General features: G+C 43.1%; 1 protein-coding gene across 2 annotated transcripts in view; it reads left to right on the forward strand.

Annotated features, from left to right (window-relative positions):
- The window catches only part of LOC120818432 (muscarinic acetylcholine receptor M4), a 46613-nt gene that overhangs the window by 6772 nt on the left and 14999 nt on the right, over positions 1 to 24842 (forward strand). For both annotated transcript variants that reach the window (XM_078104399.1, XM_040175504.2), the window contains exons 2-5: positions 16141 to 16739; positions 18928 to 19082; positions 20559 to 20754; positions 20843 to 20932. In XM_078104399.1, the coding sequence (XP_077960525.1) occupies positions 16141 to 16739; positions 18928 to 19082; positions 20559 to 20754; positions 20843 to 20932 (1040 nt within the window). The remainder of the gene's footprint in view (positions 1 to 16140; positions 16740 to 18927; positions 19083 to 20558; positions 20755 to 20842; positions 20933 to 24842) is intronic.

Genomic DNA, 24842 nt, shown 5'->3' on the forward strand with positions numbered 1-24842 from the left:
GTTGGGAGTCAGGGAGAGTTGGCTGTCGATTGTGACGCCGAGGTTACTAGCGGTTAAAGTGGGCGTTAACACAGAGTTGACAGTCAAGTCCTGGGTCGGAGAGTCTTTTGCTGGAAAGAGAAGTAGTTCAGTCTTGTCGGGGTTGATTTTCAGATGGTGGGCGGACATCCACTGGGAGATGTCAGTCAGACAGTCAGAGATCCGTGCCGCCACCTGGGTGTCCGAGGGAGGGAAGGAGAGAATTAGTTGGGTGTCATCGACATAGCTGTGGTAGGAGAAGCCATACGAGCGAATGACAGCGCCGAGAGTTGGTGTAGAGCAAGAAGTGGAGGGGACCCAGGACGGAACCCTGAGGAACTCCCGTAGTAAGCGGACAAGGTTCCGACACACATCCTCGCCAGGTTACCCGGTAGGTGCGGCCGTCGAGGTAGGACGAGAGAAGGGAGAGAGCAGAGCCTGAGACACCAAGTTCCTGAAGGGAGGAAATACGGATCTGGTGGTTGACTGTGTCAAATGCAGCAGAGAGGTCCAGAAGGATGAGGACAGAGGAGAGAGAGGCGGCTCTAGCAGTGTGGAGTTTCCTCTGAGACAGCAAGGAGAGCAGTCTCTGTGGAATGGCCTTTCCAGTTTCTAGTAAAGATGTAGTCAAGGTGATTGCCGGCTTTGTGAGTAGGAGGAGAGGGACTCACAGATGAATGACCTCGGCTGTCCAGTTCATATGTCCATCAGTTAACGAGGAGTATGCCTCCTGCGCTCTCCCGGTCAGCTTGCACTGCAACATCACTCTGGCCAATTACGCGCGTCTGCCACTCGCTCAAATAATGAAAAAAAAAATAAAAATACTGGATCTCTCTCTCCAGTTTTGGCTTAAGTTACCCAAGACATCAAAATCATCCACAGCTTGGTCTGAAAAAGACAACGACTTCCTCCTAAACCCGCGGACAGCTGGACCTCCTCAATTATTGACAGCCTAACCTGTTCCATCTCTAACTTTTCAGTTTGTTGGCGCAGCTTTTCCACAAACAAGTCCTTCTCTAGCTCAGCCTGTTTCAAGTTCATGGTCAAGTTGTAACATCAGTAACTCTTTTTGCTGTGTAAATGGTTAAGTTAGATCCTGATTGGGGCAGAGCCCATGCAGCCTCCCGGAAATCAGCTGATGGATCCCCAGTCAAAACATTCTTCTCAAATGAAATGGATTTCAAGATGGCCCTCACTCTCCTTTTGCCATTTATCACCCACTTTGATTTTGTAATACTATTTTTAGTTCTTTTTGGTGCAAAGATCTAAACCCCCCTCAGAGGGTGAAGCAAATAAGCTCTCAACATTCTCTCCATACCCAAGTGTACACTCAATGAACATTGAAGGCTACTGGTGCACTAGACACCTATTATGGCCTCATCAGCATACGAGGCCGCCCCTCTAGCTGACTGCCTAGCATAATCTACCTATATACAAACGTAGTGACGTCCACTACGACGCACATTTATAAACAACTAAGCACTTGCAGTAGCGCTATTCAAACAGCTACCTACCTGCTACCGGCAAACAGGATCCCGGACGAGCCACCCAACTGTCACGACCTGGCTCTGACAGCCATGTCCTAAAATAGGAGATGCAGCAAGTTGATCAAAAGATAGTCTTTATTAGATCTTGGCAGGACAATCCACAACTGATGGCCCAAAAAAAGGTGATGTTGAGAGACCCAAGACTCTACCGAACTCCGTTATCTATATGATCTATATGTCTCTGCGAGGCATAAATACGGCTCTATTGCAAGTTTTCAAACCTGTACCTTCTGATTTCTTTGAGAAATATGTCATCAGATTTGCATTGGGGCCTATGGAGCTTGAGACAGACATTGTCTCACTCTCTGGGAACTCAAGCCAAAAGTAAACATCTCTCGGATTCCATAGCCACATGAGTATGACCAAACAATGAAAAGAATTTTACCTGAGCCTTTGTGATAACTGGTGTAGTGATCCTTCGTAATGGGATGGCTTCGGGGAACCTAGTGGAAGCATACATTATGGTTAGTAAAAACTGATTCCCAGTCTCTGTCCTTGGCAATGGCCCGACACAATCCACAATCATTTTCAAACGGCTAACCCATTACTAGAATAGGGCAGAGGGGAGGGGGAGGTGGAGGTATCACTTGATTTGGTTTTCCAACGACTTGACACACATGAAGTACGACAATAGTGAACGACATCGGATTTGAGTCCTGGCCAAAAGAAATGTCTGAAGACTCTTTCATAGGTTTTAGTGATCCCCATGTGTCCTGACCATGGGTGATCATGGGCTATGGACAGTATCTGAGAACGATAGGATGTAGGTACCACAACCTGGTAAGTCTCACTGCAATCCATCTCCTCTGAGACTCCACTAGTCCATCGACACATCAACAGGACATTATCAAGAAAGTAGTACATTTGCTTTATCTTGGCTAAGGACAGAGGAATAACATTTTGCTCTTTGGGCTGCAATGTACTAGTCTCTGGTGGCTGGTAGTTCCACACCCTCTCGGCTGGTGAGGACAGACTCAGTATTATCAGCAGTCCGACAAATCAATGCCATATTTCTTGGTTTGGGCTCTGGTAGTCACACACAAGCTGGAAATGTGCCAGGAAGTACCTCTGCCATGTTGTCAGACTCCAAACGCAGATCAGGGCTGTCTAGCAACTCAGGGACTGGTACGACCCTGGCCCCAGCTACGTTGTTTCCCTGGATAAAGTCTACCCCTCTAATGGGCAATGCTGGTAACACAGCCACTTTAAAGAACCCATTTACCAGGTGCGACTGAACATTAATTCTATGCAAAGGGGCCGGTATGAAACTCATACCTTGAACAACTGCACCACCATACAGTGGTAAGATGCCTTCGCGAATAATGGATTGGGACGCTCCTGTGTCCCTTAGTATCTCTACTGGATGCTGATCTTCATGGTTCCAGTAAATGAGACAAAGCCATCAGACATAAAAGGGTTTGAAACAGTCATCAGGTCCATGCGCTTTAGCCTGTGATATTTCAGCTTTCACTGGTGACACACCTTTAATGCTTAATGCTTTAGTGCTGCCTCTCTGTCTGAGCGGAAGGAAGACACAAACACATGCTTATGCGTAAGGACAAACTCATCGGCTAAGACTGCCGCTTTTGACACAGATGTCACCTTCTGTTCATTTAAGAATACCACCACCACCTTCTCTGGTAAAGTACCCTTGAAGTCTTCCACCAGCATCAATTGTCAAAGGGACTCAAAACTATCCTTGACTTCACACCACTTATCAAAGAGTACGCCTTTCTCTCTAGCAAACTCCACAAAAATTTGCTCACTAGTCTTTTTATGGTTCCTGAACTTGACGGTAGGCCTCAGGCACAAGTTCATAGGCACGTAATATAGCCTCCTTGAGCACTTATATTGCATGCTCTTCTCCAATAAAAGAGATGACACAACCTCCTGTGCTTTACCCACCAGTTTGCATTGAAGCAGGATCTGTCACATGTCCTTAGGCCAGACCAGGGCAGTAGCAATCCTCTCAAAAGCATTGAAGTATGAGTCAACCTCGGACTCCCGAAATGTTGGCACAAGTGCAATGTTTTTACTGACGTCAAAACCTGGTTGGTTATGGCTTGTATTATGGCAGCCTGCATTTCTGTAATTGAAGGTCATAATCTGCTCTACGCACCATTTCCTTTTTACTGGGCCTCTAGCTGAAGGAGGGCTAAGTGAACTTTCAGCCTGGCATCACTACTGGATACTCGGGACTCTGGGGGGAAAAAGGTTCAAAACGTGGCAAAGTTGTGGGAGGGGCATCAGGTTCAAACTTTTCACCCGAAGGCGTAGCGAGTGTACCCTTACTACTTCTAAAAGCTGAAGCGGCCACTCCTGCACAAGGAAGATCATCCCAAACAGGAACTGCCAGGACTTTTAACGCTACTAGTTGTTCTAATACTCAAAACTCATGGTTAAACTACAAATGAATTATCACCTTTGACCAACCTTTTTTTTCTTCAAGTGAATATATCCCAGATGAGCGCGCAATTGTGTTACGGTCCCTTTTGAGGTTGTCTAGGTGGCGTGGGGGGCGAACACAGGTCAGTGAGTTGGAGAATGTTTTCTCACACGGATGGCAATTTTACACACTTTATTATCAAACACTCCAATCTTAGTATTGGTTCTTGGTTCCTCGAAGGTGGATCGGCCCTCAAACCGTCTCGTTAGTTTGAACCAGATGTCAGTCATCAGGATAATCACGCATGCGCGTCTTACGTTAGAAGGCGGAAGAGTCGATCACCGAAACCACGATTTTTTAACAGTATAACGGCAAATAAACTTAAAGGAAGAGCATCTTTCTTTCTCCGCTGACGAGCAGGAGATGCTCATGAACACATATGATAAGATGATATGTTAATTTGAATAATTTCTGTCGGATGAATTTGATGTATTATACATATTTTAAGTTGTTCATTCTGTACGTCCATTGCAGTCTCTCCGTCCCAGGGAGGATCGTCCTGTGTCTCTCTAAAGGTTTCTTTCCTTCATTCTTCCCATCAAATACCTTTTCATTGTTTGGGGAGTTTTTTCTGTGCCGATGTGAGGGTTTCTGGACAGAGGATGTCACAAGACCTCTGAGGCAAATTTGAGATATTGTGCTATACAAAATAACATTAAAAGAATCATGTCAAAAACTGACACCGCCCCCCTGCGAGGCTACAAGCCGAACAAAGTATCGCACACAAGTTAACATTAAATGCGTAAGTGTTGGTAAAATGTATAGGCTAATTTTCAATCAGATTATATTTCTTTAAATGTGCGTGATTGTAGGAGGCTGCATGGATGCATCATCATCCAATAATGATCTGACCTCTTTCAGAGTATGTAGATAAAAACAGGCCCAAAGAATCAAATTGATACGAATGAATAGGATATATGTATTGTATCACCTTATGTATCATATGTATGTGTAGGTGACCATATAGAACTAGGAGTTTTATTATATGTGTGTGAATGTGTATGGGACAATCATTATATAATCATTGTCAATTGTTCATAATCAGACATTTGATCAATTGAAGCAGTAAAATATGGAACATCGAGAAGTTTATTAAGCGACAAATAAACCAACAGCACGCCATGCAGTGACTTTCCAGATGTTCTCTGCATCGCAACACTGTACAGACAGGACAGTATGAGAGACGGTGTGTGAGAGTATGAGAGAAAGTGGGAGACAGTCCGTGGGACAGTAGGTGAGACAGTCTGCGGGACAGTGGATGTTCGGCTGCAGCGTGTGGTGTTCAGCATGTAACTTTTTGGCTCGGGGAAATCTTCTTGTAAATAAATGATTTCTCGTACAGGACGTCATCGCGGCTAAACGGGTCTTTGTGATCTCGGAGTCTCCCCCTATAAAACGTCTAACTGATGTCGCTCCTTCATCAATGAGGAAGTGAGCTGCCCTTTTTTCCGGGGGAGTGATGAACTAATCCAGCAGCTCAAATGAACCTGCGGCGGAGCAGATTCAAGTTTTTCGATGTGTTGCTATGGTGATTTAGACAAACCTGCTTCGGGGAACCGAAAAGCCTGATCTACGTCATCTCATCCTGAAAATTATCCGGCTAACTCAGTTAGCCACGTACGAGGAACAGGGCCCTGGTCCTCAACCTCCCACCACAAGCCTTCACAACAACAACTTTTTACATGTAGTGTCAGCCGGACATCCATTCAAACAGATCTGCCCCCCATTTAGTTCAGTCTTTCTTCTTTTATTCTTGAGCCTCCCCTCAGTTGATCGACAGGTACAGGTGAAACCCAATCACCTTGCACCTGGAACGGGAGAGAGAGACCTAGCCAAATCCACAGGCAGGACGGGAGAAAGGTGTCTTGCCCCAGCAGGGCTCCAGACTAACTTTTTTTACTAGGAGCACAGTGACCCCTAACTTAAAATTTTAGGGGTGCAAGCAGAAAATTTAGGGGCGCACACTATAAATCGACTTGCTAAGTTGTCCCATCATTTTTACTGTGTTACTGATAAATAATTTGACAATATACAATCTTATAAACTTGTGCAATAGTTTCAATACGTTTCTGACTGTCGTTGTGTTTGATCAGCGTGTCGTGTTTTAATTGTGTAGTGACAGTCTTAATGTCGTGTTCCCCGCATGTTGTGGGTATCGAGAGCAGCATTTGCAGTTAATTGAGTTGGTCTCCCTGAAATACCTCAGCCAGGTGAACTGCGCAGCCACTCATCGCGAAAGCTGAATTTCCTGCCTTTTTTCGCCACGACCGTTTCCTCACAATCTGAGTCGGACTCATTCTCGGGATTTGTCTTCTCTATATCATTAGGTTTGGGAAGAAAGTACGAACTAATAATCCGCTTCGCCGTTGTCCATTGTTTACAGGAGACACCGCTATGTAAAATCTGAGGATTCCCGCGATAACCCCCAAGACCCGCCCCTTTTCACGCATTAGCCTATCATCCGTGTTTACCCCCACCCCCCCCCCGTCAATCAACCAAAGCTAATTTACTGGTCGCAGATGCGCGAGTAGATGAAAAATGTACTCGCACTGTGTCTAATTTTAGGCGCAAAATGCGACCATTTGGTAGGCAGTGTCTTGTTAAATGTCACCTCAATAACCATCAAGTTCAAGCTCTATGGGACACAGGTCCTCAGGTATCAATAATTGATGAAAGATGGAAAGAGGAAAAGCTGATGTTTCAGAGATCACTTAATGATCTCACATTGACTGCTGCAAATGGAACTGAAATGCATTACTTGGGATGGTTTGAAATAATATGAGAACTACAAGTCATGAATGTGAACAGTGGGATCCAGCTGTGGATCTAAGCCACCTCTTACAGAGGATCAGAGAGCAACAGTATAACAGAAGCTTCGAGAAGAGTGCCCCTACTTCAGATGATGACATCAGCTGCAGATGTCAATTTCTCGCAAAGACACTAAACCAGTGAAACGCACATGTATCTCTGTGCCTAACCCACTCTACCAGGAAATGAAATATTACTCGTGACCTTGTTTTCTTCTACTTATTCTGAAAGTTGAGTTATTTTTGCCAGCAAGATCTCATTGGATGATTCATTCCATGAAGCCTGTTGCACTTGAAATGAGCCTATACATTTTCCCCACACCCACGCATTCAACTTGTTTGCGTTACTTTGCCGGGTTCGTAGCCCATGCACTGGAGGCGGTCTCAGTTTTTTGCCATGATTATTTGATGCACTTATTTTATTTTGTATAGCAGATCGCACATTTGCCTCAGAGAGCTTTACAGTCTGTAGACATGCAACATCTTCTGTCACGAAACATCGGAATAGGAAAAAATGAAAAAGTCTTCGATGGGGAGAATAAAGGGAAGAAACCTTTAGAGACAGAGGGGTATCCTATTGAGAGACTGCAATATGTGTACAGAATGAACCACGTAAAAGATGTCCCAAATACAAATTCGTATGACATAAATGATTCAAATATACAGATCAGTGTCTTGAATTCCTCGTATGGATTCGTGATCATCTCCTGCCTGTCCCCAGAGAAAAAATAGGCTCTTCCTTTATTTGTTAGTTGATTTGTCCTGGTTTCGGTGATTGACTCTTCCGCCATTGACATAGGACGCACAAGCGCGATTATCCTGTTGACTGACATTTTGTTCAATTAACAAGACTGTTTGGGTGCGGATCAGCCTTTGAGGACCCAAGATAGCCTGACATCAATCATCTCAGTAATTTGAGCTGGCTAATGGTACATATGATCGACTTAGTTGAACCACGTATGAGGAATAGGGCCCAGGGGCCTCATTTATAAAACCTTGCGTAGGATTTGCGCCAGAAGTGGCGTACGGATGAAACATTCACGGAAATATTCTGACTTATAAAACCGTGCGCACGCACGTCCTACGCAGTTTTCCCTTAATAAATCACAATCACTTCTAAATGCAGCGCAGCTTTTGCGGCTTCATGTCACGCCCATAGTTGCCCATATATAGTCTGTGGAACGCCCACAAATAAATATTCATCGATTGAGAAATCATGACAAACACAGAGGAAAACGAAGAAACGTAACTTCACTCAGTGTGAAGTCGAAATTATCATTGGCGAGGTGGAAAGGAGAAGTCAAATGATGAGAGACTGGCGGCAGTGATTGGGGATCGGGGACAGGGTCTGGGCCAACATCGGCGTCAGGGGGGTTGAGGCACGTTTGGAAGCTGTGCCACATTATGTAGCACAGCACATGCCAGCACGATTTTGCACACCTTTTCAGGAGTAAACAATAACCTCCCTCCAGTGCAGTCGAGGCAGCGCCATCTGCCCTTAAACAGGCCGATGTGCGCTGCACTACAGCACCAATCCTTCCATTTGCCACATCTTCTAAGAGCGCAAGATCAGCCATTTTGCGTCATTACGCATTGTGACGGCATCATGGCATTTTATTACCGTCCATTTAATTGCATCTGACAAGTAACAGCTGTATTTTGAGGATGAATTGCATAACATGCCAATATTATTGCAGAACATATTTCCCTTTTCTTTTTGAAAATGTGTTCATTTGTATTTCTGTTTGTTTTACGCTGCAGATCGATCAAACGGGTGTTCGTGTTATTTATGAGAGGCAGTATTGGCATTTCTTTTACACAACAGTCTAGTTTTACACACTTTCACACACTTTTGCGTGTTTCTTGCATTTGCCGACGGTTCTCATTTCACCCGTTTTTGTGCGTACGCGTGGGTCCGAGCTTGCGTGAAGGACCGCACATTTTTCCGTCAAGTTTGCTTTTTATAAATACCAATTATTGCGTAGAGAGCGACGTACGCCTTCTTTTGTGCGTGCGCAACGTTTATAAATGAGGCCCCTGATCTTTAGAGCCTTTTTCTCCCTCCAGCAGTTGAGGTGAAGCATCTAATGGAGCACATGTTTCTTCACCTTCCGCGGTATTCCACCTTTTTAAAGTGCTTGAAGAGAGTGAGGCTTCCAGCTAGAATCATGAAACTGATCCAGCCCGCTCTTGTGTGGACTCTTTTGTTTTCAGATGGAGCAACTGCATCTTCGCATTTACTTCTTACTTCTTTTTGATTGTTACATATCTATGTCATTAATTATGTAAAATATCTATGTCCATGACATGTCCGGTTTTTCTACGACCCTCAGTTTCAATTTTGCAGCAAGAAAGTGGCAGATTATTATCAATGTTTCCTAGCATGCTTGCTATTAGGCAACAGCCCTCGCTGCGTGGGAATTCACATGACCATCCAAGGCCAGGACCGGGCGTACTTATGACAAAGCTTGATCATATTTGTGAAGTCCATTCCCTTGGTTACATTACAAGAGAGGTTATACAGTCATGTATTCTTGAAATGAAATGTTCTAATATATTATTATTAGATTAGATATATGTTAGATATATATGTTTTCCTAATATACACAAGACAAGACACATAGGTGAAACAAGCAGGCAGGCCATCAATGCTTGCACACCTGATTGGCCACAAGCCAAACCTCAAGGTTGTTGTTGTCGGTTTTGTATGTGTTTTAGGTACACAAATTTGACGACAGTTTATTAATCCCATATGGGGATTGACTGTATCGAAAGCCTTCTTCAGGTTAAAAAACCTGCTGCTACAACCCCTTTATGATGTCTGTTTCAATCGAATGATTAGTCCTGTAACCAAACTGCATAGGATAACCCTGATATGGAGAGCTGTTTAGATTTTTATTAAGTTGCTCTGGATCACATTTCTCAGAAATTTTGAAAACAGGAGGATGAATACTGGTTGGCCAATAATCAGAGACATCGGTTGAGTCTCCTGACTGAAAAAAGGCTGTTACTATGGCTCATTTGCATCCTTTTGGGAACACACATTGCCTGAGAGAGTTGTTGACAATGCTAGCGAGTGTGTCTTGTCAATTCCATAAACATTTTTGAGCCTAGAACACTTCTTTCGAATAGAGGAGCATGGTTGACCTTTATTTGCTGGTCTAGGATCAAGTTGACCAATACTGGAGTTTCGAATTAAAGCCTCAACTGAGTTCATAAAGTATTAATTGAAAGCTGTACAAATTAAATTGAATTGCTGTTATTTTTGTCAACTTGTTGACATTATCCCATGTTATTTTAGATTTACCTAAATTAATTAATTTTTGCTTTTCTAAGTTATGTTGTTACCTGGTTTCTCAGCATTATGAATTTCTATCTATCATTTCTCAATTGAGATAATTTGTATTTTAGATATTTCAGTAGAATGTGCAGATGTATGCGCATGCTAGAGAGGTATAGATGTTGCAGCAGAGTGATGGCAATAATCTTGTTGCTGTTATGCTGTTCATGTACTGTGTATTGTGTGTGTAAGATGCTGCTGATGAAATCAATAGTAATGTGCGTCTCGTTGGCTGTGTTGTATATTTAATATATATTTTGAGACTCTCAACCAAGTCTTCTATATGGATGGGTGTATCCTTTAGGCCTTTTTGTTTATATCTTTTCATACTAAAAGAAGATTAGAAAATTCAATCATTTGAGTCTATTGAGTGGAATATTATTTTTAAGTAGAAATTACCTTTTATCTCAGTTTGAATTATTTTATTTCGACTGATGCTGATGTAATAATGATCTCCACATATAAACTGACAGAATAGACACAGATATGCATAGTAACCAGTGCTACTGGATACTCACCTAAAGGATTATTAGGAACACCTGTTGAATTTCTCATTAATGCAATTATCTAATCAACCAATCACATGGCAGTTGCTTCAATGCATTTAGGGCAGGGGTCTCAAACTCAAGTCCGGTACGGGCCAGATGCAGCCCACCTCGACCGAACGCGGGCCAGACCATTATGGCCGACGGGGGGGATGACACTGACGGTCCGACCGGCGAACGGAACGGTCGGCGCTGGGGTGGAGGTTGTAAGTGGCTGTTAACAGCGAGGTTGCTACAATATGAAACTCGCGGGCCGCACTAACATTACACTTTCATATGAAGGCGGGGGCCACAAAATATCGTCCCGAGGGCCGCAATTGGCCCGCGGGCCGCGAGTTTGAGACCCCTGATTTAGGGGAATGGTCCTAGTAAAGACAATCTACTGAACTCCAAACTGAATGTCAGAATGGGAAAGAAAGGTGATTTAAGCAATTTTGAGCGTGGCATGGTTGTTGGTGCCAGGCGGGCCGGTCTGAGTATTTCACAATCTGCTCAGTTACTGGGATTTTCATGCACCACCATTTCTAGGGTTTACAAAGAATGGTGTGAAAAGGGAAAAACATCCAGTATGCGGCAGTCCTGTGGCCAAAAATGCCTTGTAACATTACGATGCTAGAGGTCAGAGGAGAATGGGCCCACTGATTCAAGCTGATAGAAGAGCAACTTTGACTGAAATAACCACTCGTTACAACAGAGGTATGCAGCAAAGCATTTGTGAAGCCACAACACGCACAACCTTGAGGCGGATGGGCTACAACAGCAGAAGACCCTACCGGGTACCACTCATCTCCACTACAAATAGGAAATAGAGGCTACAATTTGCAAGATCTCACCAAAATTGGACAGTTGAAGACTGGAAAAATTTTGCCTGATGAGTCTTGTTTTCTGTTGAGACATTCAGACGGTAGAGTCAGAATTTGGCGTAAACAGAATGAGAACATGGATCCATCATGCCTTGTTACCACTGCGCAGGCTGGTGCTGGTGTAATGGTGTGGGGGATGTTTTCTTGGCACACTTTAGGTCCCTTAGTGCCAATTGGGCATTGTTTAAATGCCACGGCCTACCTGAGCATGGTTTCTGACCATGTCCATCCCTTTATGGCCACCATGTACCCATCCTCTGATGGCTACTTCCAGCAGGATAATGCACCATGTCACAAAGCTCAAATTATTTCAAATTGGTTTCTTGAACATGACAATGAGTTCACTGTACAAAAATGGTCCCACAGTCACCAGATCTCAACCCAATAGAGCATCTTTGGGATGTGGTGGAACGGGAGCTTTGTGCCCTAGATGTGCATCCCACAAATTTCCATTAACTGCAAGATGCTATCCTATCAATGTGAGCCAACATTTCTAAAGAATTCTTTCAGTACCTTGTTGAATCAATGCCACGTAGAATTAAGGCAGTTCTGAAGGCTAAAGGGGGTTAAACACAGTATTAGTATGGTGTTCCTAATAATCCTTTTAGGTGAGTGTATATAATGACCCTCAAATATGTGATCACACCGGGCAGCAACGTTTTGTCCTCTTATATAGTCTGATCCAGTGGACAACCTATTCCGAACGGACTCTACTGATCACTGGAAGCATCTCAGGACACTGCTGGATAGTACAAACATTTAACTAAAGATTTCATGTGACACTCCATACCTTAATGTCTCGGCTACTACAATGAAAACCGAGCAAATCACTGGAGCCTGCTGTGAGGAACTCTTCTCCTGTGAAACAGCCAAGCAACTAAAACACTGCAAACAACCATCCACTGTAAAGAGGTTAGAGGTCATCAAGCAGGGGTCACTGATACAAGGAATTTCCCTTCCCATGCATTAACATGACAATAGTACATTTTAATATAATGCTAAATACTGGTTCAGACTGCCAGTGCTCATATATGCAGTCAAAGTTCCACACAGCTTTACCTACATAGACAAATACGCTAGCACAAATTAACGCGTTAATCTACGAGATTATTGTGGCCGAGATTATTGCAATAAAAGACTGCATACTAATACAGTCAACACAACTTTACTTCTAGTGTGCGTTGACCGCTGACACAAAACAGCCACGTTCCTGCAGTCAATTAGATAGGAGAGACCGAGATGGTCGTTGAAGATGGAGAGAGCTTTTTGCATTGGAAATTTGAAAAAACAGAGGCGCGACATAGAGCAGACTGTGCAGAGGAATTCCTTATACGTCTCAAACAGAAGGAAGATTAGCGGCAAATGACTTTTGGCACTGCTAATGCCCGTAACTTGGTATCTGCTACTTCCATTTCAATAACTACCCTGAACACATAGTTCATAGAACCACCACTGTTGCCCTAACAAAAGTGGTATGGAAGATTTCCTGGCTAAATGTCGGAAAATTGTTGTGCACTTCGAACACAGCCCCTCCAATGATAGAGAGCACAGTAAACTGCACAAGGACAGCAGGAAGAGATGCTAGTTCAACATGTTGCCACTCTTTGAAATTCTGCCTTGGAGATGATCAAATGTGTATCGTTTTGTGTTTAAAAAAAATACAGGGTCTAAAATACCTAAATACTTTTTAATAATTTATCTGAAACTGAAAACTGGAGGACATAAACCAGGCCATCCATCCACATGATGACACCTGAGCAAACCCCATCCCCTGATGACAAGAAGTAGATTTCTTGAAAGTCTTCACGGTCGATAACTAAAGTACTCTTCAAAGTCAGCACAGGGATCCTCCATAGTTTATTTTTGCGATTATTTAATCATTACCAAACAAACTCAAACTATAAGTAGAGCGACTAGAGCATGGCATAATCAACTGTGTCCAGAATTAGCTCCACTTGGCCCACATAAATCATGTATAAAACCGATAGAAGGCTCTGAATGCCTTTTTTTTTGTCGCAAGGTAACTGCAAGGTCATATATTGAATACAGTAAACAGAAAAGGAAAGCAAATTCGGTAGGATAAAGTAAGAAAGATGAGACAAATAAAAATAAGGAAAATAACAAAGAAACACATTATATTAATAATTTCCCCCACCCAAAAAAGCAAACCAAAAATGAATTGGTTGGTGAATAGAATAGTACAACACTAAGGATGCTACATTCACACAGTGCATTATTGGTTCCAAACTCCAAATAGTTACAGCACTATGGCACTATTAGTGTTGTACCCATATACTCCCATAGTAGAGAGGGTGCGCTGGGAACCGCAAGGTTGGCGTTCAAACCCCGACTGCTCCATGTCAAAGAGTCCCCAAGCAAGACACCTAACCCTTGGGCAAAATGTAAAACCAAGTGTTAAAAATGCAATGTAAGTCGTTTTGGATAAAAGCGTCAGCTAAATGACATGTAATGTAATACTCCAAGTAAGGCTGCCAAATGTCCATAGATAAATTATATCTTTTCTTGAGACTATATGTAATATTTTCAAGCGGGATACAGCTGTTTATTTCTATATACCGATACCATTTCCATTTATTGTCGATGACTGTAGGGGAGTCTGACTCCCATGTCATTGATATGCATTTACTGGCCACACACAAAGCGGATCTAATTTGAAACTTTGTTAAAGACTACAGACGTCAGGGCGACGGGCCTGTAGTCATTGAGTCCTGTGATCCTGGGCTTCTTGGGGACAGGGATGATGGTGGAGGCCTTGAAGCAGGCTGGTACGTAGCATGTCTCCAAGGAGGTGTTGAAGATGACAGTGAACACCGGAGACAGCTAGTCAGCACAATGCCGTACGTGCCGTATCTGGTCGGCGAGTGTCCGCTGTGCCTCAGGCACGTTGCCCGGCGGTGGCATGTAAACACCGACCAGGATGAATGAAGCAAACTCACGGGGGGAATAAAAGGGTTTATAGTTGATGAAAGTTTCCGGAGAACAGTGTTGTAGGATCTGTTACGTCGTTGCACCAGCTGCTGTTGAAGTAGAAGCAGATTCCTCCCCCTTTCGTCTTGCTGCAGAGCTCTGTGTCACGGTCCGCTCTGAGCAGCTGGAAGCCCGCCAGCTGGAGTGCGAAGTCCGGTATCGATCCGCAGAGCCACGTCTCTGTGAAGCACAAAATGGAGGATGTAGAAAAGTCTCTGTCTCTCCTCACCAGCACCTGAAGTTTGTCCAGTTTGTTGCACAGTGAGCGCACGTTGGAGAGAAAGATGCCTGGCATCGGTGTGCGAGAACCACGCTTGCGGAGTCGCACTAACGAGCCGGCCCGTTTTCCTCCCCTGCAGCGCCTCACCGCGTGGCGAAAGGTGAGCACACCTTTGACTAGAATGTCCAGTAATTCCACAGAAGAAAAAAGAAAATTTGTTCAAGAGAAGAAAATGTTCAAGAGCTCATTTCTGGTGAAAGACCTCCGGGCAAAGTCTCATCAAACGGCTGAACGCATTGCGTGATTTGAGATTTTTCAACTTCGGCGACAAAATGGCATTGCGCATTGAGATGCTCCCCCTGTCGTCATTGATGTCTTGCAGACATTTGCCAAATCGGAAACAAAGGAGGATAAATTAATATTAGCTTTAGCTGTGTGTGAGTACCCTGACCTGTACGACAAATCTTTGTACATATATTGCAACCGGTCCAGGAAAAACCTTGCACTTTAAACAAGCAGGATACACCCATATGTGCGTTTTTTATAACCATACCATTGCTGTACTAAATACAGTGGGTATTCAGACCACTTTAAATGTGTCACTCTTGTTTCATTGCAGCCATTTGATAAAATCAAAAAAGTTCATTTTATTTCTCATTAATATACACTCAGCACCCCATCTTCACAGAAGATGATGCCTGACCCTGTCTCCGACTCCAGTAACGGTTCCACGACGCCTGACCGGGGGGGGGGGGGGTTCTGTCACGGTTTAGGCCCGTCTCCCCGTGACCTGCCGCCGGCGCCCCCGAGCCTGGCTCCCTGTGACCTGTCGCCGGCGCCCTTCGAGCCCGGCTCCCCGTGACTTGCATCCCATCTTGGATGAACTTTTTTTTGTTGTCTGTTTCGTTTATTTTGTTTTTTTTAATTCATTTTTATTCTGACCGCATATCCGTCAGGGTGCCCCCCTGACATGGGAGGCGAAGGTCCGTTCATCTCTGCTTGCAGCTTTAACATTATTTGTATTTTTATTGTCATCAGCTTTGTGAATTTTTGTAATAAACCTGAATCTCTGCTGTTCGGAGTTTTTTTTGGTTCTGTTCCTGTACTTAATATCTACCAGATACCAGCATTACTGTTTATGGTTGTAACTGTTCAAACAACATATTGGAAAAGTTAGGAGTTGTTTTAATGTCAGAGAGAAGTTGTTGTTGCTCTTTCAAATTAAAGGAGTAAATAGACCAAGTTGCTTTTTAAGAAAGCAGCAAAGGGAAATACAATCTACTGTATATGTCATCAACATTAGTAAGTAACTGGTACTCATATGTTTTGTCCATCTTTTTATCTCTCACTCTCTATCTTCCTGCAGGGACATCGGTCATCCAATCAGCTGATCTCTTTTCCAACGCTTCATGCAACACGTCCTCGAATGATTCAACTTTCTGCACTGTTGTGAATGAAGAACAGAGGAGAGGGAGTCCATATAAAGCATTGGAGATGTTTTTCATTGCACTTGTTACTGGATCTTTGAGCTTTGTGACCGTCACAGGGAATATTTTGGTTATGCTTTCCATTAAAGTAAACCGCCACCTACAAACTGTCAATAACTATTTCTTATTTTCCTTAGCATGTGCTGACTTGATCATTGGTGCTTTCAGTATGAACCTATATACAGTATACATCATTGTTGGCTACTGGCCACTTGGGCCGGTGGTCTGTGACCTGTGGCTAGCTTTAGATTATGTTGTCTCAAATGCCTCAGTGATGAATTTATTGATCATCAGCTTTGATCGCTATTTTTGCGTAACTAAACCCCTAACATATCCGGCAAGAAGGACAACTAAGATGGCAGGGCTGATGATCGCAGCTGCATGGATCTTGTCGTTCATCTTGTGGGCTCCTGCTATCTTGTTCTGGCAGTTCATCGTTGGACAGCGAACAGTGCCACCAGGAGAATGCTATATTCAGGTACAGCAATTGGAACAAACGTTAATATCAAAGTTGCAGCCACTTAAGGTCAGACACATCAATGAAATTCCAAACTAGTTTTACAGAAGTTTTTAAAATAGTCACATCATTCCAATATAGGGATTTTTGTTCTTGGATAAGATCTTTTGTTTTTTTCACATTGTCATTTTCATTGTTTTTTGATACAAGCAGTCAATAGAGATTTATTTTGGTTGGAGAAACCCAAATCCCATCCACACCCAATTGACAAGGTAATGTAATGGTAGGAGCTATTGAAAAACTATTAACTATTGAGAGATATAGTGAAAAGTAAAGCAATGTTTGCTTAGGCCCTTTTAATCACTAATCACGGTTACTTGCATTCCAAAACAAACGTTAAGATACTTTAACCCATGTCCTAAAAGCACAAGCGAAGGATGATCCATGGGTAATACTGTCCTCTGATAACTAAGTCTTCATCTCCCCGCTGACCTGATAACAAAATTCAATAATAACCGTACTACCCACCCTACCAATACCATTGCTAATTAGATCCATACGCAACATCAAGGTCTGTTAAAACTTACTTCCACAATTGCATTTGAACTCACACAGGCTTTATAATCTAGTGGTCTTTATGGGTTGTAATCATATCATCTAGCAATGAGCATACATTTTCCCACTGAAAATTTGTGTATGTGTAACCGGCAAATATCGTACTGTGCATGAAAACTTACACAGGCTAGACACGCCAAAGGATCTGTTACAAAAAAAAGGATTCTGCATTGTGCAGCGAGAACCATAACAGACAGTGGGTGTTTGTTAGAAAAATAATCCACTTCCGCTTTTTTAATCAGAGAATGTGGAGGGATTCAGAAACAATAGGATCTCTCGGGCCCACAACAGGAAGCTTTCTGCCATCCTCAACTGTTGTCACCATGGCATGATTGTTAACCATCCCCCATCCTGTTAAAGGTAAATCAGTAAAACATCAAGATAAAAGAAGGCCTATCTCCCAGCGGTGTTCACCTTTGCCTCGCCAACACTCCCTCCTCCTCTTTTGTTGCCTTCTTAGGTTTCGCCTCAGCTGTCCCTTGATGGTGAGCGTGCAGCTGAGGCTACGGTAGAAGTTTTCCTCCTGCAAAGGCTTAAGGTTTTTAAGTGACAGTAGCTATAGACAACACATAACACCACACATCATCAATTTGCTTTTGCAAATCACTATTCATTTTGCCGATGCTTTGATCCAGAATGTCAGTAAAACATTAGGCTGGAGAGATGCCAGGGAAATTCCCAACACACCTACAAGTGTTTTTAACAGCTACCTACAGCTATCTACAAGTGATCCCACTGTTGCTACTGTCAGATGCTGGATTGCATCCAACAGGTGGGACAGTTTCTTCTGAAAAATCCTTATAAGCCGGCTATGCTAATGCAAATTCTCATTGTGCGAATGTGTGCTCGTGACTGCATGATAACATCACCCTTAAACTCCGGATTGCAGAGCTTGTGAGAGTTGAATTGCACTGTGTGGAATTCAATTCTTTACAGACCTGTTGGTTTTGTGCTATGACATGAGAACTGCAAACTACAGCTAATGCCAGATTACTTAGTAAACCTCTTTGAGGTTCAATATATGATATTTGTCATTTCTTTCTTCAAAGGCTGACATTTACTCTTTAAATGGATGCATGCCCTTCTTAAGACACAGAAACACGAGGATTGCATCCCTGAAGGTGCCAGAGAATGTTTGCAGGGTTTACAAATCTCAAAATAACTTTAGTTACCCTGCATCAATATAACATTAGTAACCCAGAATCCATGTAACATATAGAGTATCAAATCTGAATCTTTTAAGGCCAGTTGTGACCGACATCTTTGACTCAATTCCTATTTTGGAGCCCATAGGCACCAGCCTCACTTTTTTCTATTTGCATGTAAGGTTACTACTCTAATACCCCTAATATATAACTATGGATATCCATAATACACGTTCAATATGATACAGTGCAACACAACCCTAAGGGCAACTTTGACAGTTGTTAGAGCAACACATTGTAAAGTCAACAAAGCCAGGATTTATTTGATTGATTCAAATAGACTGTCTTTCAGTACCTGTTTATTAACTTGTGATTCAGTGTATGTATTTAATGCACATTTATTAACATTTCCTATGAATCACGGGAGGGTTTCTTTCTTTTTCTTTCAGTTTCTTTCGAACCCTGCAGTGACTTTTGGGACCGCTATAGCAGCATTCTATCTTCCTGTCATTATTATGACAGTCCTGTACATCCATATTTCCCTTGCCTCCAGGAGCAGGGTCTCCAAACACAAACCAGAGAAAAAAGAAAAGAAGGGAATAAAGTAAGGAAACAGAAATATAAATAACAATGCACTTAGCAATTCTCAATTTAAATTTATGGACATAACCATGGATCAACCAGAATCATGGCCATCACCCTGAATTGTGTCATACTCTCGGAAATGTATCTGAAGAAAGTGTTAAGACAGACCTTAGAGCTTAAATCTTGGCTCGCTATCTAAGAGAGCATCTAGCCTTTTTAGAGTGACAAAACAAACAGGAGTTTGGTCCCCTCCAGCCAGTGACGCCATTCCTCCAGGGTCAGCTTCATAGCTAGTAGTTCTCCGTTGCCAATGTCATAGTTTCTCCTGGCGGGGAAAGTTGACGAGACTCAATGGCTCAGAGATGAAGCTTCTAGTCAGCAGCGGAGTGTTGGGACAGGACGTCCCGACCCATATGTTGGAGGCATCCACCTCCACCACAAATTTTCTGTCAGGGTCTGCCGTTACGTATTCACCAGGTTAAGCATTGGGCGCATTGGTTTAGCCAAAGAGAAAGGTACTCGTACTGCCCCTTAGGTATGTTGAATGCCGTCCCCCACGCACCCCCCTCTCTAATCTGAACCTGTTGAGAGGCGTTGCGGTGGTCGAGTTTGGAGAAGATAGTGACTCTAACGCCGGTGTGATGAGTGGCATAGGGTAGCGTATTTTCACTGTAATCTTATCTAAGCCCCAGTTTTCAATGTAGGATCTCAGGGTCTTGTCCTTCTTCCCCACAAAGAAAATCCACCCTATGCAGTAGATGATGAGGGCCGGGAGCCAGGGAGTCCGTTGCCTCATTAGAAATGTAACATGTTGAAGGTTGATGACACAATCCTAAAGACAATGGGGAGGCAGAGACATGGCCTTGGATTTGTATACCCCCTTGAAGTACAGGTATTCGGAGGGGACCACTTCTAAGTTTTGGAAGAGTTGGTGAGCGAGGAACCTTGTGGTGCGTCAACTTGATTGGCTTGAATGATTGGGTCCAACCTCGAAAAGCCCAGTAGATGTTGGGGTTGTGTTCTCTGTAAAAAAAAAAAAAGGTCATGACTGGCAGCAACGGCTGCCAAAAAAAAATGTAAAATGGATGTAATATATCGGAATTTTAAAAAAGTGTGAAAAACATTTGACTTTTTCCATGTATAACAATTAAACACCTTCAATAAAGGGATACCACTAAAAGTTCTGCAGAAAACAAGATTTTAAATTTTTGCATATTATTATTATGACCAATCATGGCAAAAGGTTTCTGCTGCACTGCTCTCGAGGTTGTAATGGAACTACTGTAACTATTTTACATTACAAACCATTTAACTGATCATGATCAATGAGACTTTCAATGGCATTTATTGGCATAATAGCTAAATTAACAAATTAAAAAAGGACCATTTGCACAATGATGTAATTTATATATATTTTTGGATTTATATATTGTGTACACCTAAAAGTGAAAGATTTTCTAATGCGGTTTGTTTACTAAAAATGCTTTTTTTCTAGAACTCCCAGCTTGATGAAGGGTCACCTATTTAAGCAGAATAACAACAATGAGACCAGTCCTCAGGCCAGTCCCCGCTCTACTCCCAAGCTCAGTGTAGAGTCCTCAACCACTGCGCTCGAGGCTGTGAAGAACGGCAGAGTGGAGGAACCAAAACTTGTTCAGGCTCCAACACAACCCAGTCCGGGACCCACACAGGTGCTAACTCACACAACATAACATGTATTGTGTTCTAGCTGCAGTTAGTATGCTGTTCATCTATTTATATATCTACCTATCTACCTAGGAGGAAAAAGAGAGCTCCAACGATTCATCCACAGCCTTTATTCCTCCCACAGAACCAAAGGACAACACCAACAAATCGGTGATATCTGAGGTGGGTATGCAATGGTTGGATAACTCCTTTTCCACCCTAATGGGACAAAACCGAGCCAGATTGAAACCGTGGCAAGCATCCCGCACATTCTTATGTCATTACCTTACTGGAGTCAGCCTGAGTTGCTTTGGAATAAAATTAAATGCGTCCGTTAGTAAGCAAGGATCGCTAATTAGCATTAGTTTTGGTCATCTCCCTCGGTAGACCGTGCAAGCGTGGCGTGATGTAACGTATATAAGACAGAATATTCAGTATATGAACTACTATATTGTAACTATTATACATATTCTGGCTCAGCAATACCATTTTCCTCCATTGTAACTGGAGCGAAGGTGTAGGCATGGGGGTTCAACTGGCTTGCTTTCTTCTCTTGCCTTTCAAAATAATAATTCATTCCCTCAACATTTTGAGCCATACTGAGGTGAACTGATTTCTAAAATATGAAGCTTTTCATTTGTTACTGACAATTCAGTTTCAATTTCCAATTGTTCCTTTTCTTTCTTCAACCTTTCCTCTTGAACTTATATTTGAATCATTTCTGTTATAGTAATTGAATTTATAATACATCTTTTACATTGTTCATTCGGTACACACGACATCCATTGCAGTCTTTCAATCCTCTGAGAGGGATCTCTCCTCTGACGTTCTCCCTAAGGTTTCTTCCCTTTTTTTTCCCATGGAAGGGTTTTCATTTTTTGCAGAGTTTTTCCTGTGCCGATGTGAGGGTTTCGAGACCGAGGATGTCGCATGTGTACAGACTGTAAAGTACTCTGAGGCAAATTTGTAATTTGCGATTTTGGGCTATACAAAATAAAATGAATTCAAATCAATGCCAAGAAAAGAGAGACTCTAAAAAGGACAGGGAAATTATCCTACTGTTTTTTATCAATTTATTTTATTAGTATTTTTAATTTCCTGAATAATTGTCGATGGGTGCCCTTTTGTTTTGGTTTGAGCACCTGCCCCCCAAAATGTCTGTGCACGTGGCTGCCCTTCTATGACCACTTCATCATTCAACCTAAGGATGTTCCACTTGACACAAATGCAGCTCTTTCCATTTGAGTCTGCTATGTTGAGATATGGTTTGCTTTTGTTTGCTCCCAGAGTTTTAATCTCTTGCCTCTGAGTCCCGCTTCCCTGCAACCGAAAGATACACCCTGTTGTCATAGCTACCATTCTACGGAGCGTTTATGGGCTCTAACGTCCACATAATCCCTTCAACATTAGTAGTGATCCTAAATAAAGTTGATTTGTTTTCTAGCCCTCATGCTGTTCCTACCTGGAAATCAACAAATCTAATTTCAGCACCAGTTCATCCTCAGGTCAGGCCACGTTCCTGTTCATCACAAAAGCATCGCTAAGGTTATTCAATTTCTCGTTCCGTAAATTCAGGCGCTTGGCCGACGATGGCCTGACAGTTTTCAGCCGCAATATACAATTAACTCCAGTTGGGAAACCCCTAAGCCTAACTAACTGGCTGGAAATGTTGCAAGGCATATCACACATTAGATGTCATTTAGCTGACGTTTTTTTATCCAAAAGGGACTTACAATAAGTGCATTTAAACCACAAGGATACAAACTCAAGAGAAGAAGAAAAAAAACAAGAAAGGGAAATTGTATTAAGTAAGCTGATTTACAACTTCCTATAGATAAGAGCCATTATACGTACAATTTAAGTGCTACAATTTGTAAGTCTTGAGTTGAGGTATAGTCTGACGAGGTGTGTCTTTAGTTTGCGGCGGAAGATGTAAAGGTGTCTTTAGTTTGCGGCGGAAGATGTAAAGGCTATCTGTAGTCCTGATGTCATCAGAGAGCTCATTCCACCATTTCAGAGCCAGGACAGCAAAACGTTGTGATCTTGAGTGTTTTGCTCTCAGTGAGGAAGGAACAATCAGTTTGGCAGATGCAGAGCGGAATGCGCGGGTTGTGATGTAGGGTTTGACCATGTCCTGGATGTAGACTGGACCCGATCCATTCACGGCATGGTACGCGAGTACCAATGTTTTGAAATGGATGTGGGCAGCCACTAGTAGCTGGTGAAGAGAGCGGAGGAGTGTGGTAGAATTTTGGAAGGTCGACCAGTCGAGCTGCTGTATTCTGGATGAGCTGCAGAGGTTGAATGGTGGTGGCAGAGGGAGACCTGCCAGGTGAGAGTTACAATAGTTGAGGTGGGAGATGACAAGAGCCTGAATCAGTACTTGCGCCGCCTTCTGAGTGAGAAGAGGACGTATTCTCCTGATGTTGTAGAGCGTGTTTTCTACATGATCATACTGTCGCTGTAATGTTGGGAGAATTGGCTGACAAGTGTCACACCAAGGTTCCTAGCAGTCAAAGTGGATGTTAACAGAGTTGCTAAAGTGAACAGACAGGTCCTGTGTAGGAGAATCTTTTCCCGGAAAGAGAAGTTCAGTCTTGTCGGGGTTGGTTTTCAGATGGTGAGTGGACATCCACTGAGAGATGTTAGTCAGACAGGCAGAGATCCGTGCCGCCACCTGAGTGTCTGAGTGAGGGAAAGAAAGAATTAGTCGAGTTAGGCCTAGCTGTGGCAGGAGAAGCCATGCGAGCGAATGACAGAGCCATGAGAGTTGGTGTAGAGAGAGAAGCGGAGGGGACCCAGGATGGAAACCTGAGGAACTCCAGTAGACACACCCCTGTCCAGTTTACCCAGTAGGTGCGGCCGTCAAGGTAGAATGAGAGAAGGGAGAGAGCAGAGCTTGAGACACCAAGTTCCTGAAGGGAGGAAATGGGGATCTAAATGGTTTACTGTGTCAAGTGCAGCAGAAAAGTCAAGAAGGATGAGGACAGTGGAGAGAGAGGCCGCTCTCGCAGTATGGAGTTGCTTTAAAGCAGCGAGGAGAGCAGTCTCTCCGGAACGGCCAGCCTTGAAGCCTGACTGGTGGGGGTGAAGAAGGTTGTTACGTTGGAGATAGGAGAGTTAGTTAAAGATGGCACGTTGCACAAAAAGAGAAGAAGAGTACCATAGCAGTTGTCATGTACGTCTCTAAACATCAAATGTATCGGATGTTCAGAAATAAATCTGGTCCGCCATCATCCAGACCTACTTCTTAGCAGGAATCAACTTCAACAGACTAGTCACTGATTATTTTCCATCTGCCTCCCTTTTCCATTTTACAATGTTAATCAAATTTTGAGACCAACTTGCCTCTACGGCCATTGTACAGTGCATCCAGAAAGTATTCACAGCGCTTCACTTTTTCCACATTATGTTATAGCCTTATTCCAAAATGGATTAAATTCATTATGTTCCTCAACATTTTACACACAACCCATAATGACAAAGTAAAAAGGTTTTTTGCAAAACTGTTAAAAATAAAGAACGAAAACATAACATGTAGATAAGTATTCACAGCCTTTGCTCAATACTTGAAGGACCTTTGGCACCAATTACAGTCTCAAGTCTTCTTGGGTATGAGTCAACAAGCGTGGCACACCTATTTCTGGGCAGTTTCTCCCATTCTTCTTTGCAGAACCTCTCAAGTTCAATCAGGTTGGATGGGGAGCGTCGGTGCACAGCCATTTTCAGATCTCTCCAGAGATGTTCAATCAGGTTCAAGTCAGGGCTCTGACTGGGCCACTCACGGACATTCACAGAGTTGTCCCGAAGCCACTACTTTGTTATCTTGGCTGTGTGCTTCGGGTCTATGTCCTGTTGGAAGATGAACCGTCAGCCCAGTCTGAGGTCCAGAGCGCTGATTTCATCGAGGATGTTTCTGTACATTGCTGCATTCATCTTTCCCTCAATCCTGACTAGTCTCCCAGTTCCTCCCACTGAAAAACATCCCCACAACATGATGCTGCCACCACCATGCTGCACTGTAGGGATGGTATTGGCCAGGTGATGAGCAGTGCCTGGTTTCCTCCAGACATGACGCTTGGCATTCAGGCCA

Source organism: Gasterosteus aculeatus, chromosome 1, assembly GCF_964276395.1.
Source record: "Gasterosteus aculeatus chromosome 1, fGasAcu3.hap1.1, whole genome shotgun sequence".
Lineage (NCBI taxonomy): Eukaryota > Metazoa > Chordata > Actinopteri > Perciformes > Gasterosteidae > Gasterosteus > Gasterosteus aculeatus.